Genomic DNA, 17,471 nt, shown 5'->3' with positions numbered 1-17,471 from the left:
GTACAGCACATAACAGCAGGGTGTAAGATGCAGGCAGGAAGTGCGTACATGGAACGCCATAACCAGGTAGCTGGCATAGTGTACAGGAACATCTGCCATGAGTATGGGCTGGAAGTCCCAAGGTCAAAATGGAAGACACCTCCTAAGGTAGTTGAGAATGAATTTCAAGATCCAGACTGACAAACTGGTGATGGCTAACCAACCAGACATCGTGTTGATCGACAAACAGCAGAAGAAGGCTGCAGTGATAGATGTGGCAATCCCAAGCAACAGCAACATCAAGAAGAAGGAACACGAGAAGCTTGAGAAATACCAAGGGCTGAAAGAGGAGCTAGAAAAGATGTGGAAAGTAAGAGCAACAGTGGTGCCAGTGGTAATCGGAGCACTAGGGGCTGTGACCCCCAAACTGGGAGAGTGGCTACAGCAGATTCCAGGTAAAACATCAGAGGTCTCTGTCCAGAAGAGTGCAGTCCTAGGAACAGCTAAGATTCTGCGAAGAACCCTTAAACTCCCAGGCCTCTGGTAGAGGACCCGAGCTTGAGGATGACACATCCCACCCCGCAAGGGGTGAGAGGGGGATTTCTTTTACAGGTGCTGGTCATATAATTAGAATATCATCAAAAAGTTGATTTATTTCAGTAATTCCATTCAAAATGTGAAACTTGGATATTATATTCATTCATTACACACAGACTGATATATATTTACAAATGTTTATTTCATTTAATTGTGATGATTAAAACTGATAACTAATGAAAATCCCAAATTCAGTATGTCAGAAAGTTAGAATATTACTTAAGACCAATACAAAAAAAGGATTTAGAAATGTTGGCCAACTGAAAAGTATGAACATGAAAAGTATGAGCATGTACAGCACTCAATACTTAGTTGGGGCTCCTTTTGCCTGAATTACTGCAGCAATGCGGCGTGGTATGGAGTCGATCAGTCTGTGGCACTGCTCAGGTGTTATGAGAGCCCAGGTTGCCCTGATAGTGGCCTTCAGCTCTTCTGCATTGTTGGGTCTGGCATATCGCATCTTCCTCTTCACAATGCCCCATAGATTTTCTATAGGGTTAAGGTTAGGCGATTTTGCTGGCCAATTAAGAACAGAGATACCATGGTCCTTAAACCAGGTACTGGTTGCTTTGGCACTGTGTGCAGGTGCCAAGTCCTGATGGAAAATGAAATCTGCATCTCCATAAAGTTGGTCAGCAGCAGGAAGCATGAAGTGCTCTAAAACTTCCTGGTAGACAGCTGTGTTGACCTTGGACCTCATAAAACACAGTGGACCAACACCAGCAGATGACATGGCACCCCAAACCATCACTGACTGTGGAAACTTTACACTGGACTTCAAGCAACATGGATTCTGTGCCTCTCCTCGCTTCCTCCAGACTCTGGGACCTTGATTTCCAAAGGAAATGCAAAATTTACTTTCATCAGAGAACATAACTGTGGACCACTCAGCAGCAGTCCAGTCCTTTTTGTCTTTAGCCCAGGCGAGACGCTTCTGACACTGTGTCTTCTTCAAGAGTGGCTTGACACAAGGAATGCGACAGCTGAAACCCATGTCTTGCATACGTCTGTGCGTGGTGGTTCTTGAAGCACTGACTCCAGCTGCAGTCCACTCTTTGTGAATCTCCCCCACATTTTTGAACGGGTTTTGTTTCACAATCCTCTCCAGGGTGCGGTTATCCCTATTGCTTGTACACTTTTTTTCTACCACATCTTTTCCTTCCCTTCGCCTCTCTATTAATGTGCTTGGACACAGAGCTTTGTGTCATCCAACCTCTTTAGCAATGACCTTTTGTGTCTTGCCCTCCTTGTGCAAGGTGTCAATGGTCGTCTTTTGGACAGCTGTCAAGTCAGCAGTCTTTCCCATGATTGTGTAGCTATCATGAATCAACTACAACTAATTATATGACCAGCACCTGTATTTTCTTATCACGCCCTTCACTCATTCTTCATTCTATTAGGCTTACAAGGGTGTCATAACCTGTGTTTGTCATTGCAGGAAATTGGCCGCATCTCAATCGAGATGCACGGCACCCTGGAGGACCAGCTGACACACCTACGCCAGTATGAGAAGAGCATCGTCAACTACAAGCCAAAGATTGACCAGCTGGAGGGAGACCACCAGCTCATTCAGGAAGCCCTGATCTTTGACAACAAGCACACCAATTACACCATGGAGGTAAGACCTGCAGCCAGTCAAAAATGACTGTGATTTCTGCTTCATCCGGTAATATCAAATTAATAATTCTGGCTGAAAACTGCACAGAAATGTTCTTGAGTTTAATACTAATACTTTCCTGTCGTTGTAGTATACCACACAATCTCCACTTACTTTACTTTTCGGCTTATTGGTTAAACTACAAACCCCTGCAGGCCATATTTTGTAATTCATATGAATCTTGTTAGTGAAATTCTGCACGCCAACTGACCAATTTTCAAAGCTTCGCTAGAGCGAAAAGAGCAGATTTAAAGTGTAAATGTAAAATTTGCTAATGTGTTTATGCAAATATTTTTTGTCTGCATCTCTTCTTTTTTTTTTTTTTTTTTTTGCTGGCCATGTACACTCCCCCTCTAAGGTATTCCTTCATCATAATAACCATGCGTCAATAAATAGGCATTGGACTGTTTGCTTTTATCACAGCAGTGGAAACGGTGGCTGTGGCGGATCTGTGGTTGCACATCACAATCAACACAAGGCATCGTGGTCATTTTTTTTCAGAAGTTTTTGTCAAGTTTGTATTTGTACTACAACCTCCGGCAGAAGCTGGATGTTTTAACCATTTATATCTTACTTTTTACTGGTTTCATGTCTGGCCGTTTGAACTCTTCATGCACATTCAATCACAAAATGTGTTTCATCTGACTATTACTATGTATGTTCCTTTCAGTTTTGCTCAAATTCAAATTGCACAGTGGCCTTCAGAGACACTACATGAGAGAAGCCAAAGACTAGTATTCAAATTAAAGTGTCTTAAAATGTCAGCCGCCATTTGACACTGTTTAATGTCAGAGTTTACTGATTGTCATGATGCAGTAAAATCCCAGTCATCATATCCTCCATGCCGGTCAGAACAAACATTTTATTTGCAACTAATGTTTAAACCAAGGTCAAAGCCCAGCTAGAACTAATGCCTTTGAGACCCTTTTACTATCTGTCTCTTCCTTAGCCTTCCTTGAATTTCCTATGCCTTTATGTCTCTCTCTCCTCTGCAGCACATCCGCGTGGGCTGGGAACAGCTACTCACCACGATCGCCCGCACCATCAATGAAATCGAGAACCAGATCTTGACACGAGATGCCAAGGGCATCAGCCAGGACCAATTGAATGAGTTCCGGGCTTCCTTCAACCACTTCGACAGGGTCAGTATACAGAGGCGAGGAGAGGTGTTGTAGGTGGTACGCTGCACATTTACAGTCACCTGTTTTGAATTGGTTTGTGGCAAATACACTTTCTTGCTGAGAGTTAGATGGGAAGATCGATGCCACTCTCATATCTTTCTGGTTTAATAGTGAGCTTTGTGAGTGCGAGGTGCTGAGCTATGATAATCATCAGCTGGCTACAGCTTCATATTTATCATACAGACATGAGAGTGGTATCAACCTTCTCATCTAACTCTCACCAAGACCTTTCAAAAGTGTATTTCCCAAAATGGCTAACTACTATTTTAACAATGGATTTTATAATTGCTGGCATTTGGAGTCACAAGGTTGTCTTTTATATATTTAGCCTGCATCAACAAAGCAAAGAAGTTAAGGTGAGAATATGTCATGTCTGGGTTTGAGACCTTTCACGGCCGTGTCATGCTGCCTGAGGTGTGGCAAATCCTTTAACTGGAAAACATTGAGTGTGCAAAGTGTATTGACCTTACAGCTTGGTTGAAAATGGACTGTTCAGTGACACAATATTCATCTTTAAAAGTTTACGGGCTTTCAGGCATATCAAGGAAGATGGCTGCCAGAATTAGCTAAATCCTTTTAATGTGACAAGTGGAAGAATGTTGAAAATGAGAACCAAGTTTAAAGTACAGCTAGATAGAAAATATCTTTCTAATGAAGCCAGTTTCTATAAAACCTGCTTCCTTTCCCCCCTCCTACTGACAGCATTTAGTGTTTACACTAGGGCTCAATGTGTCAGGAGCAGCACCAATTATGGATGAGTTTTTATTTAGCTTCCTGTCCTCCCCCCTCCTCCTCACCCCAAATCTCCTGCTGACTCCAACGTTACCTCATGCATTTTTCTAGAGCTGCCCTATTGTTAATCAATACCTGAGGTTGACGACTGGAGGCCAACTGTGGACCTGAACTTGTGCTTTGTTTCATATTTCATGAGGATTAAGCCTCCCCCTTCGAGGCTTTCAGTTGACGTTTTATAGCATTTGTGAGGGGAAGGTGTACCGACTTACTGTACCAGATACAATTGATGCAGTAGAAAAAAGGAGTATTTTTTCTTTTCAGTTTGACTTTAGTTAGATGGAGAAAAATTTAATCTGTATCTTATACTGGTTTGTAGTCTGTGCCTTGGCTTCTAGGGAACTGGGATGGGCATTTTTTACTATTTTCTCACATTTAATAGACTAGACAATAAATCAAATAAATAATCAACAGATTAATCCATAGTGAAAATTTTCATTAGTAGAGCTGAAAAGATTAGTTGCTTAATTGATTTTAGAGTAAAAATTCACAGGTTCTAGCTTCTCAAACATAAATATTTTCTGGTTATTTTAGTCTTCTGTGACATTAAACGGAATATTTTTTGTTTTTGGGCCGTTGGTTGGACAAAATTAGACATTTTAAGATGTCACCTTAGGACATTTTTTGCTATTTGCTGACATCTGGAAGGCCAACAACTAATAGATTAATTAAGAAAATAATGAGTAGATTAATCGATAATAAACATAATTGTTGGCTCCGAGTCTTGAGTGTTTACATTTATTTACATTAAGTTATATAAGAATACGGAATAATGTGATTGTAAATGTTGCAAGTGGTTTAATGAAGTATTTTCCTGTGATGCTGTAAAAAAAGGTAAAGATACTTTTGCATTTCAGAAGAGCATATTTTGTGATGTTAAGTACATGTGCTATTGACGATATGAATAACCTCACCACAAGGCCCTGTAGTCTGCCTGCCTCACTGCACATTAACGCCTCCGAATGCTCTCGCCCAGCATGGCAGCACTGCTGCCACCGTGTGTTCACCTGCCAGATCCTAATGAATATGCACTGTGTTCTCTGTTTTCTATCTTGTGCATGCCCTCCCCTTCACCCCCTCACCCCGTGCATGGTGCACTCCCTCCATCCTCCTCCTTCCCCCTTCCAACACCACCTCACCTACCTCCTCATCCTACCCCATCCGCCCCTTCACCTCCACTGACACCGCTGTATGTGTTGCTGCATGGCCTGTGGCCCCGACGCCTCGCCTGGCACTGGCCTTCCACACCCAGGACCACTCTGGCACTTTGGGCGCGGACGAGTTCAAGGCCTGCCTGATCAGCCTGGGCTTCGATATCGCCAACGATGCACAGGTACTTAACCGTTGCCACACTCCAGCTGTGAGAGGTTTAACTGGTTTCTTTTTTTCCCCTTTTGTACTTTTTCCCTATTGTATTTCTATCCTTCCTTCTATTCTCCCTCTATTCCCACCTGCTTATCCCTCCTTTTCAAATGTCCTTTGTGATTTGGCCTACCTTGCAACGTCCACATTGTGGATTGTCTTTCTTCCTTAATTCTACTCTTTGTTCATCCTTTACTCCTTTACTATTTGCCTCCACTATCCCTGCCACTCTGTATATTTCTTCTCCTCCTGGTTTCGCTGACCTTGTAGAAGAAAACAGGAATCATGGATGCTGAAGACTTCAAAACCTGCCTTATCTCCATTGGCTACAACCTGGTAAAGCCATGAACACTTTTAAAGTTTGAAAAATTGTTTGTGTGTGAATGACGAGACCATTCAGAAAAAGGTAAACAATAGATGTAACCTTCATTTTATTTTTTAATGTTTATAAGTCTTATTTTAGATTTTAAAAGGTGGCTTATTTTCCATAGAGCTCCTTTTAAAATAATGAATTGTGTTTCATTATGATCCAGATGAAAGAGTTTAAACCAGCATTACCTCAAAGTAATTTAAAATTCACTTGTGTAATATATGTTTGTACTAAACAACGACGTTATCCCGAGTCAAATCTCTGCGTGAGCTTCATAGTTCCTCTCTCTTGCCACCAGGGTGAGAACGAGTTCTCTCGTATCATGAGCATTGTGGATCCCAACCGGATGGGCATAGTCACCTTCCAGGCCTTCATCGACTTCATGTCCCGTGAGACGGCCGATACAGACACTGCCGACCAAGTCATGGCCTCCTTCAAAGTTCTGGCAGGGGATAAGGTATGTGTTATGTTGTAGTATCATTAAAGAAGAGTAACAATGAAGCAGAGTAGAAATTCCTATTGTAGGTTAAGCTCCATTTGGCCAAAATATGACTATTTAATATGCTTTTTTGGTAGCAGAAAAGAGACAAAGATATTAAATATCTAAATCTCTTGCTAGATGTATGATTTCCTCACCTGTCACACATCTATTTCAGCACTCGTCATTTAATTTACTTAATAGTAAATTGGCAAACCAAAAAATTAGCTGAAAGTGTCTGGAAGCTGCATTGCATTACTGAGATGGGTGTTGATTCTGAGTGGAATCAGCAATAGTAATCTTTTTAATCTAATGATAACATAAAAATGTAACTATCTTTATGCACTTTAAAATTAGGCTAATTTTATTTCCCAGAGTTCGCTCCATCTGTTAACTTCTGACTATAATGTATTGATAGCTCACAGCTGCTTTTCTATTATTTTTTTTTTCTTATCCTCAACAGAACTACATTTTAGCTGACGAGCTGCGCCGGGAGCTGCCTCCGGACCAAGCGGAGTACTGCATGGCCCGCATGGCCCCATACACCGGCCCCGACGCCGTGCCCGGAGCCCTCGACTACATGTCGTTCTCTACCGCTCTGTACGGAGAGAGCGACCTCTGAACACTCTGTCAGTCGTCCTGACTTGGGACCATCAGCCTACCTGCTCTGATCACCGCTACGTCCTCTGACTTGCCCCTTCACGACACTCCTGTCCTATTACGCTCATTTTTTGTACGTCTCTGGCCTTATCTCTTTGTCACTATCCTCTGTCTCGTCCCCCTGCACCACCTCCTCCTCCTCCCACCTCTCCAGCCTCTTCACTGCTCCCTCACACTCTGTCTCCGTTGTATTTGCTTCCCATGCAATGCAGCAGCTCTCCAGGTTTACAAAGAGGGAGAGAGAAAAATGTTTTTCTGTTTTTATTTTCTTGTTGTCATTGTTTTTCTTCATAAAATGAATAAAGTTAACATATTTTATTATACTGAACAAAAAAGGTATTTTTCTTCACCTGATTGAAAATAAGAGACAAAAATTGTAATAAAGAAAAATTGCTATACTTTCTCTTCTTATTCTCTGTTTGCTACAGCGATCAGCTGTGGTTTTAATGTATTTACCTTGTAGGTGTGTGTGCATATAGCTGATGTTCTGATCTAGTGCAATTTATGATAGTTACACTGTAACACAAGAAAATGCCTATATTATAAAACTGTGTATGTCGTTGGGAAAGCCGGTAGGACCAGGACCCAAATGATTGTGTGGTAGCTTCAAAACTCCCACATGAAGTTAGTGATTACCTGCATGAAGAGGAGATTAAGATTTGAGTCAGCAGGAACTGTAAGGATTGTGTGTGTGTGTGTGTGTTGAACCTCTTTCCAGTGTTAGAACCAGTTTTAGACCTCCTGGGTGAAAATCTGTGAGGCATCCCCTCCAGTTCAGGACTTTACCAGTGTATCATCAAACAAATCTGTTACTAATTAAGTTATGACAAAGTAATTGCCACACAGTGAACCTTGGGAATTTGGGGTCCCTGAGGGTCTGGGGCCAGATGCAGTTGCCTGCTTGCCCAGTTGGTAATCGCACCTTGGTTCTGTGCTATGCCCACCGTGCGGTGAAAATCTCTAATCAGGCAAATTAAGTGAAAACGCCTGAATGGGTCAACAGATAGGAGTGTGAACTGAAACCAGTAGCTGCAGAGCTGGTAGGAAAACATTTTAAAATGATAGTGTTAAAAGATGCAAAGACACCAATGTAGAGGTAAAGAGTATAGAAGCAAAACAAAGTCATTCTAAGTTCTTTGTTTGAAGGTTATGTGTGTGATTGTGTGTCAAAGACAGAATACCTACTGATTTGGTATTACTGTACAAAACCTGTCACTACACTACAGTTCAGAATCAGAAATACTTTATTGATCCCCGAGGAGAAATTCTTTGTAACAACAGTTGCACACTTTGCGTATCAAGATATTAAGGAATAGAAATAATAATATAAAGTAGGTAAATAGAAAATAGAGCGAAATATACAGATCCAAGCATAAAGGTATGAGATGTACAGTATTTTAAAGAATCAACAGAAATTGTCAAATGGAATGGATACATATTTACATATAAATATAAGGAGTGTAGATATGTAGCTACAGTATTGACAGAAGTGTCATTGTAAATAGTATTAGAATTAAATACTAATATGTGTATTGAGTACTGGTAGAACGAAGAGCAGGAGCAACTGCATGCATACACGAGGTTAAATAGTTAAATCGGTGAAATTGAGTGACAGATTAAACAAAATATTACAAGGATACGTCTTGACACGAAGCCCTTTAGTAAAACTGCAACATTAAACAACTCTTTTTTTTCTGTCATTTGTTTTCTCTCGACATTAAAATTTTCCCTTTGCTATCCCGGAGACGTACACACGTAGGAACCTTACTCGTGACTCCCCAACTGTACGGACCTGTCAGTGCGTCGGACACACTCCGGAAACGCGTTTCAGCTGTGACCTGCTTGGTGTCTGCATCAGTGACATGGGGCTTGTAGCTGGAAAGAAGAACCATGTTTAACTTAAAATCGTTGCAGAGAAACAAAACAGTGAAATATGGAGTCCCAATGCTTGTAAGTAACTTTTATATTACGTTTTAACATATTTACAAAGCCGTTGATATGCCTGTTTGCTAACACTTTTGCTAGCAACTTAGCAGTTTCATGACACATAACTGCTGTAGCGAGTTATTTTATTAATTTACTGTTAATATTAACATTTGGACCTCACAATGATGAGTTATTTTTAAAGTTGTGTTTGAAAACATGTTTTATTTACATGTGTTGCCATATCTAGCTTTGAGCATTACAATTTAACATTACCTTGTTAAATTGAATCAGAATCAGAAATTGTTTATTGATCCCCCGAGGGGAATTTCTCACTTTGCGTATCAAATAAATAAGGAATAGAAATAATAATTATAGAAAGTAGATGAGTAGAAAATATAACGAAATATACAAATCAAAATATAAAGGAGTGTGTATATGTACCGAAGTAAAATAATAAATAGTAGTAGCGTAAGTACACTAATAGTAATAATGAGTATGTCTACTGGTATGTGGAATGGATACAATCCTTAAAAACTACAGTATTGGGACAGAATTACCAGAGTATTGAAGCAGGGAATATTTCACATTGAGTATTTAGAACAGAAGATATTGAACATTATTGCAGAGACATGGCAATATTGAAATACAAGAATGTGTACTAAAGGGTAAAGCACAAGCTATCTATGTCTGGACACTCATTCACTGTAATCTGATCAGCACCGGGATGTGTCTGTTGTGGAAACCTGTGCATATCGGTTTCAAAGTAATAGGATTTGTATTCATGCACTCAGTTGCTAGTTTATTAAGTACTTTCTATTACAAGGTATGCTGAATATAGGTTCCAGTCCAGGAGGGGAAAGTTAAGGGAAATTTTATTGACAGTATTCAGCGACACTTCTTGTTATGAAAGGTCTAAACTGCTTTTCCCCGTCCAGACCAAAACAAGTATACTAGACTTGTCAAATCTAGACCACATTAACCCAGAGAAGTTTGAGATGTCACTATATTTAGGCTCTAAACTTTTATTTAGAGTCAAATATGGTTTAGATTAACAGGGACAATGTAAAGGCTCTTTTAAAAACACAGTTTTTTGTGTTTTGTTATGTTTCACAAATCTGAAAATCTGTGTTTAAAAATCTTAAACTTCTCTGTGTCATTATAGATTTGACGAACCTAGGTTTTTTTTTTATCAGACATGGTCCACTGAGATCTGGATGGGGGGGGGGGTTTCTTAAACAGTCACTGGAGTCTGCTTGTTAATCAACTCCAGGTTTGACAATGGTAAATTTAAGGCGTTAGACCTGATCTAACAAATCTGTAAGTGGGCCTTGAACAGCATTAGGATGTCTAACACCCTTACAGAACAATAAGTGGCATTAAAAAATGAGTTCTCAACTTTTCCCTTCACTGCTGAAACGAAATCCTACAATATTGATTGTTTTTGTGGAGTTTTTTTTTTAGAGTGGTGTCTTTTTGAATTCATGGTCATTTTTGTGCTTTAAATTGCATTGCATATTGTGGGCTACAGAATCATTCTTAGATGCTTAAATAATTACATTTGCAAAAGTTATCATGGGCACTAGTTTTACAGTGATATCATGGCCACATTATTCAGAAGAAACTCCTTCCAACCTTTTGTTGAAGTACTCTGCAGTGCCTTTACTAAGTAACCAAAGTTTACTTTGGATTAAATTAACTAACCAAATGTTTTTTTCAGTTGCTGGTAGTTGGAGGTTCCTTTGGCCTGCGAGAGTTTACACAAATTCGTTATGATGCCCAGAGGATCAGAAAGAAGGTTTGTAGTGAATTAACTCTTACATTACATATATTTGATGGAGAGTTGCGTACGATAAATGTGACTGTAGACTAAGGTTGAATTCTCTTTCCACCATCACAAATAGCAATGGAAAGAACAACCTCACAGCCACTTTAAGGCTAAAAGACATTCTCTGTAGAGCCAGTGTGTAGTGACTCCTCTCAGTGGTTAGACACGTAATTGCAGGTGAGAATTGTGATTTTCATCCAAGAAAGCAGTGTAAAAATAGCACACGAGTAGAGAGATTTATACATCTGTGAGGCTCAGAGAATCTCTCAGTGCAGTGTGGTTGATTTAGGCTTTTCTAAAGGAACTTAAAATTAGACACGCTGTATATCCATCATTTCAGACACTGCAGGCATACGGCACTGAAAGGCTTTTCTAACCCATCAATACAAGAGCAAGAAGTGAGAACAAGCTCTAATAATTCACTAAATGACAGACCCAATTCATTAATATGACAGAAGACCGGCCCTTTATTAGAAGCCATTACAATCTGATGAGCGGGCTGCGAGGGGAACTAACTGTTTTGTGCTATTTTACTCTAATGCCAATGCACGTCAACTGGGTGGGAGCCAGATGGCAGGGTCCTCTTTTCTTATTACTGTCCATGTGTGGTGGCACTAGACTGAGGATGACAGTGGGGAGGGGAGGCGTCGTGCCTCTGGCGCCATGCCTGTGCTTGTGCCCCCACACTACTTGCTCTATTCTGATGGGGCCTGCGGCAGACCAAGCCTCTCCTCTTACACCCTGTGGAGTAAAGATTCAAGTCTGCAATTTATTGCATGGAATATCTAAACAGTTGTCATTAATGCACATGATTAAAACCACTCTTCCGGTTCTTACTTGGAACTGTTATCAGCCGATTCCATTATTTTGTTCTCACAGAAATTTGCTCACCTAGAGGTAGGGCATTCGATTATCATTGCACGTCTTTCTGTCAAATTCAGTGAATAACTCAGGGTCCACTACCTGTCTGTTCTGTGTGTATGCAGAAAAAATATCCAGCGTTTGTACACAGAACTGGCTCTGTAATTGGCAAACAAACAAAGTGGTTCAGACCGAACCACACAACACTATTCCAGCCGTTCCAGCCATAATATGTGTGTCAGGTAACATTAAGTTACTTGCCCACAGACTTTGAGCTTACTTTATAATTTGCCAAGACATGCTGTTGTTGTGATGTTAGATATAGTAGCAGGAGAGTTGTGAGAATCGTTGTCTGGAGCTGTTGTGCCTGCTCTGGGACCGTCTCGTCCCCTCTGCACGTTACAAGGTAAATTTAATCGTCATATTACAACAGGGTTTGTAAAATGAAATGCTGTAAAATGTAAAATCACAGCTAAATGTTAGCTTCACAGCAGCAACTGTAGTGAGCAAGACACTTGCAAACACTTGCTGTGTCGTTCTTTGCTCTATATTATGGTATTTGTCAGGGTGTTGAATTTCTCTAGAATTGCTTACCCCACCGTTTTAAATTATTAACACCACTGTCTGCAGGTTAAGTCACCGTATGATCTGATTTGCATTTTCTCTTCCAACAATTTAATTTGGCCTGGAGGCAGAGATGAACTTCTAGCCCCTTTGTCCTCCCTGTGCAGATTTGTGTAAGTTCTCCTCATTTCTGATGCTCCCAGTTTATTTTTGAGGTTCAGGGTAATGGCAGTTGAAGAAAAGCTAATAAAACCTCACTAATAATACCTCCATAGCAGGTATCATACTAATTACTTAGGCTGTTAATTCCCTGGTCGGAAGGCTGCAAAATATTCCATGTATTATTTATTTGCTATAGTAATGTAGGTCTAATTAAAAATCAATCATGGAATTATAAAACTCATCAGTCACCCGAGTAACTGCAGCATTATTGCCATGAAATATTAGAACTCATTAAAAGTAATGATTCAGAATGGGATTCATTTCAGTCCTATTCTTGGGCAAAATCAATTTGAATTGCAAAACCCAGATAGCTCCATTGGACTCGACTCTCTCTTTCTCTTCTGACACATAATTTTTTTGTTTTTACTAAACCTGATGATGTTGATGCCAAATCAAGCAGAAGAGTAAAAACAGGGTAAATTGGATCCTCCCTCTAGGTTTGGAGAGGCTAGATTTGACTGGTGAGAAAAAGTATTCAGTGCTTATCTAAGGTTATGGGCCTGACTGGAAAACTGCTTCACCTCTTCTGCAGATGTCATCATTTATACATTAAAGAAATAATACAAGAATAAGAGGAGGGAGAGCTGCTGCCTGAAGGCTCTTCTTACGGCTTCAGTCGAAAGTTGCAACCATAAAACAACTCCCTCAAACTGTTTCTTTTATTTGTAATTTCTACTGGCTTTGTTTAGATTTTGCTACCCTCCAAATCCATTTCTCAAACAAGCAGCCCCTCCACATCTTTTTCTTTCATCTCATGTCTTTGATTTGTTTTTATTAGCTCATGGTGTTCTGAACACGTGACTTTCTGCTAGAAAGCTTTGGTTCGTAGCATTTCTGCTCTGCTCTCTCTCAGCTGGATCCTTCGCTGGAGGCCAAAGTGAACGTCCAGAGGCAGTCAGCCATACTGGAGGAGGAGTACGAGGTAAGGAGAGATGAGCTGAGACCCTGAGGGGGGAGAGTAGATGAAAGAAAGTGCCTGGTGTATTCTGTCTGCAGAAAAAGTGGTGTGTGCTTTCATAGGGTGTATTCAATATGCAAGATGTTTTTTAAAATTATATTTTGTGTGCAGAAGAGCACATTTTGAGCATTGTGAGTTTTCATATAATTTTATATATAAAATTGGGACTGTGCAAGTGTTACAGACTCAGGTCAATTAGATCAGTAGTATTACTGTTCTCAATTTGTGCATTTAGTATTCAGTGCTAATGTGAAGGTGCCTACATATCTTAATTCTTAATTTCTTATCCTTTTTCTATACATTGATCTGGGATGGTGAGTAACCCTGTCTTTAAGGCATGCTAACCCTTCAATGATTTATCCCTTTCCAGTGTGCTTATTGGAAATGTTTATTGTCAGATGTTCATTTTAATTTATTTCACAAAAAATAGTCGATACAAATGTAACAATAGATTATTACCAACCTCAGTTTAAGGAACACAGCGCAGGAAGGCGATGTGAAAATCCGGCTGTCATAGAGTGGCGGGAACACCCTATCAATTAAATGTGGGGATAACATGCACATCTGACAGTCTCTCCTGGAAGGCCAGTAGAAGTGAATATCGGATGGTCAGTTTAAGTAAGTTACAGAAATGGTACAATGGCATTATTCAACTTTGGAAAGGTGTGCAGCAGAGGTTACTGAAGCCATTTGACCATCCAACAAGCTGCTCTGAAGAAGCCTACTGGCATCTTAATTCTTGCCACTTCTTACCTGCGTGTTATACTCAGTATACTCATGAGAAAACTACAGAGTTGAAAAATCCAGTATAGTTTTCAAACATTGTTTAATCTGGTCTGAATTTTTTTAAATATTGAATTATTGGCATGCTGAAGTGTAAACCTCGTCTCCTCCTTGGCGTTTCTGCAGAAGATAAAGGAGTTAAATTTGGAGGAGTGGAAGAACATCCGTGGTCCTCGTCCCTGGGAGGACTCCAGGGAGTACCAGGAGCAGCAGCGCACCAGGCAGGACAAGAAAGCCTGAGTCCCAGGGATGCCTGGCCGAGCAGACTGCGCACACTGCAGCAGGACGGACCGGACAAGAGTGGACAGAGAGTTTGTGGCAACATTGCGCTGAGACCCAGTTACTGCAGACGCTGCAACTTCAGGGCATGGTCTTTGCCCGTGTTGTACTTTAAACTTTGGTCATTGTTTGTAACAATTTGTGGTCTCTTCTGGTTGTAACACATTCAGGACTACTAGTGGTTAAAATTGTGCCACATAAACCTAAAACCTCGACATAAGTTCATGGTTGATCTTAAATTTAAACAAGCATGCACTAGCCGTTATTGTTTTATACACCCAAGTATAAAGCAGTTACTTGTTGGTAGCTTATTCTCCACTCTGATGATCAGGAGTTTGTAATAAGAACAACCACTAGGTGGCACATCTTGGCTCTGCTGCACCTTACCTTTCTCACTGAAAGCAAAGAAGGAAATAAATATCAATGTATAATTTCCATGTCTCAGTCAATGATGTACTATTGATCCAAATAGTTTTACTTTTATTTTGTTTTTGACAAAAGCTCGTAGATGTGGTGAGTCTTTGTTTACAACAGTATTGCATTGATTTACCAGTTGAAAATATAAAAGAATAAATAACACAACAGTCCAGCCTTTCCTCAGGCTTTATAGGTCTCGACAGTAATCAGTTTCTCTGACAGTTATTACTTTTCAATGCGGTGGATTTATTACGTTTTATTACATTTAGCTTTTTTTGTCCTACAAACCGAAAGAACATGATATTTGCTGCAAGTCTTCAGATGGTGCGTATAAGTAATATTTGGCTGACTGACAGATAATATATGTACTGCTTTACCTCATTCAGTTACTGAAATAGGATGTAATGAATATTCTTCAGGTGCGGAGGTCTATATGAAAATATCCTATGGGATACATTTTCTGTAATCACATTTTTTATGTTGATGATTTTTTAGTCACTTTAATACCCAGTGTTTCTCAGCCTCAAGAATTTATGGGACACAAACAAGAGCTCTTATGCGAGGATTATTTTTTCATGCACAGGTTGTGCAGATCTAAATCTTGCTTTTGTCGTTGGCTGTTTGAGTGTCAGACCGAGTTGCCATGAAGCAGCAATTGCCTCTAATCCACCAAACACATCTGAACAACAATACAGAGCTATCTCGTAATTTGTCACAGGATTGCCAGATCAGATCCAGCTTTTCTTGCCAGGCTGCGTGTTGATAGAAATGTCTGGTGTATGCTTCTGTTTCTGAAGAGGCCTCTCTAAATTTAGAATTGCCAAATGTTGGTGCATCTGTAATTTTAAAAGTCAATTCTACTTATTCTAGATTAGATATGTATACAGTGAAGATGCTACAGTGAGGATGCTGCCGTTTGTAACTGTGAGAAAGAAGAAATATCGAGTTTGATGTTGTCGATAAGCCAATCTTTACCATTATTTGGAGGATGTGACTTATACTCTGAGGTTAGCTGCAGTGGTGGAAGAAGTATTATGAGCTTTTACTTAAAGTCCTGCTTTCAAAAGTACAGAAGTATGTCTAAAAAGTATAAACTTAAACTCATGATGCAGCCAAAATAGGGTCTGTCAATGTTAAGAATTTATATGTTATACCATTAGATAATTATTATTGATGATGCACATGAAAGCTTCATTTTAATGTTGTAGCTGTACACAGTGCCAGACTTTGAAAACCCCTTCTCTGGATAAACTTATCCACTCTCATATGCTCTATTTCTTTGGTAGAAAGTAGTTTCAGTGAAAAATGTTTATGTTTTGAGTAAACTGACCATTATTCTATAATGGCACTTTTACCATGGAAATCTCCATGTACTCCATACATACCATACTGCAGAGAAAATGGTGTGTAAAATTAGCTTAGTATTTGTATTAGCTTTGTATTATACTGTATGTATATATTGAAAATATTAATGTATCTTAATTTCCTCTTCAAAGTCCTCCTTAAATTTAAATTATATGGAAGATATTAAGGTGTGTGTTTGGTGAACCATATGTAGCCTCTTCCACTTACTTCAAATGAACAATGTGAAGGAGCTTTGAGAGCGCTGAAGCAAAAGATATGGTACAGCACACTACAGTTCTATAATACAGTATGGGGGTAGTCGTCAGAGGCCAAAATGGGTCAGTCTAGGAGCACATGCTATTGTAAGCGAGCTGTCGGGATGCATGATAAAGTGGGATTCCTAATTTGAAGAATTTGCGGCCCTTCACGTGCTGTTAAATTTTTTATTTGAAAATGCAAGAAAATGCCATCAAATATTCATTGGACATTGCTGGGAAAAGGAAATCAATTTCAATATTTACTACACCGTTCTATGAGCAACATAACTAATTAGGTCTGAATAACAAAAATCATGAAGCTAATTGAAATTTGGGCGTCCCTTTCCAGGTCTTGGGCCCCTGAATTATTGAGATTTTCCCTTCTAACCTGCGGCCCTGTGAGTTGGTTTTCCACAAATCAAACTGGCCGATGTTAGATCATCACAGCTCTGATGTGGAAACACTGAAGAAGAACTAGTCAGCTCTCAGTCTTTTTGGCCCTGAATGAAGAATCCCTCAATCCCAGACACACTCGCACAAACATGCCAGATGATGATTAATTACCACTGGTATTATCTCACAAGAAGACATTTGTCACAATAAGTAGAGACATGATCATTTAGTTCCATGAGAGAAATACAAAATATTCGATTGGGATTCCCCGGTGAATCTGTAAAACAGGTTGACAACCCAAACTACACATTTTTATGTAGTTAAATAGTAATACCAGGCCAAAATTTTCCCTCTCTGTTGCCCCTATGACCACAACCAACTGTGAGGTCACGATGTATTGACAGCCTGGAGTACATTTCTACATCACTGCAGCAGCATGGGAAGCTAAACCACTGGAGGTCAGTTCCCTCCAGTTTCCACTGGTGTTAAGTTGCTCTTTAAGCCTTGCTTCATTTTTGTAGAAAAATTAAAAATCAAATCATACACATACTGGATTATTTAGGTTG

General features: G+C 39.8%; 2 protein-coding genes across 4 annotated transcripts in view; both read left to right on the top strand.

The window, feature by feature from the left end:
* The window catches only part of actn1 (actinin, alpha 1), a 72,016-nt gene extending 64,542 nt beyond the window's left edge, over window positions 1-7,474 (top strand). The window contains exons 17-22 of one of the 3 annotated variants that reach the window (XM_046062292.1): window positions 2,015-2,194; window positions 3,229-3,375; window positions 5,459-5,539; window positions 5,839-5,904; window positions 6,237-6,395; window positions 6,880-7,474. In XM_046062292.1, the coding sequence (XP_045918248.1) occupies window positions 2,015-2,194; window positions 3,229-3,375; window positions 5,459-5,539; window positions 5,839-5,904; window positions 6,237-6,395; window positions 6,880-7,038 (792 nt within the window). In that variant the 3' untranslated portion in view covers window positions 7,039-7,474. The remainder of the gene's footprint in view (window positions 1-2,014; window positions 2,195-3,228; window positions 3,376-5,458; window positions 5,540-5,838; window positions 5,905-6,236; window positions 6,396-6,879) is intronic. The other 2 variants (XM_046062290.1, XM_046062289.1) reach the window with 2 other exon arrangements.
* A 1,347-nt stretch (window positions 7,475-8,821) lies between these two features.
* Window positions 8,822-14,595, top strand: LOC123978847 (cytochrome c oxidase assembly protein COX16 homolog, mitochondrial). Its single transcript, XM_046062374.1, has 4 exons — window positions 8,822-9,026; window positions 10,720-10,797; window positions 13,328-13,396; window positions 14,342-14,595. Exons 1-4 carry the CDS (start codon window positions 8,967-8,969, stop codon window positions 14,453-14,455), a joined length of 321 nt encoding a protein of 106 aa, XP_045918330.1. The 5' UTR covers window positions 8,822-8,966; the 3' UTR covers window positions 14,456-14,595.
* The last annotated feature ends 2,876 nt before the right edge of the window (window positions 14,596-17,471 follow it).

This window comes from Micropterus dolomieu, linkage group LG11, assembly GCF_021292245.1.
Source record: "Micropterus dolomieu isolate WLL.071019.BEF.003 ecotype Adirondacks linkage group LG11, ASM2129224v1, whole genome shotgun sequence".
Lineage (NCBI taxonomy): Eukaryota > Metazoa > Chordata > Actinopteri > Centrarchiformes > Centrarchidae > Micropterus > Micropterus dolomieu.
This window is presented reverse-complemented; position numbering and strand designations above follow the sequence as displayed.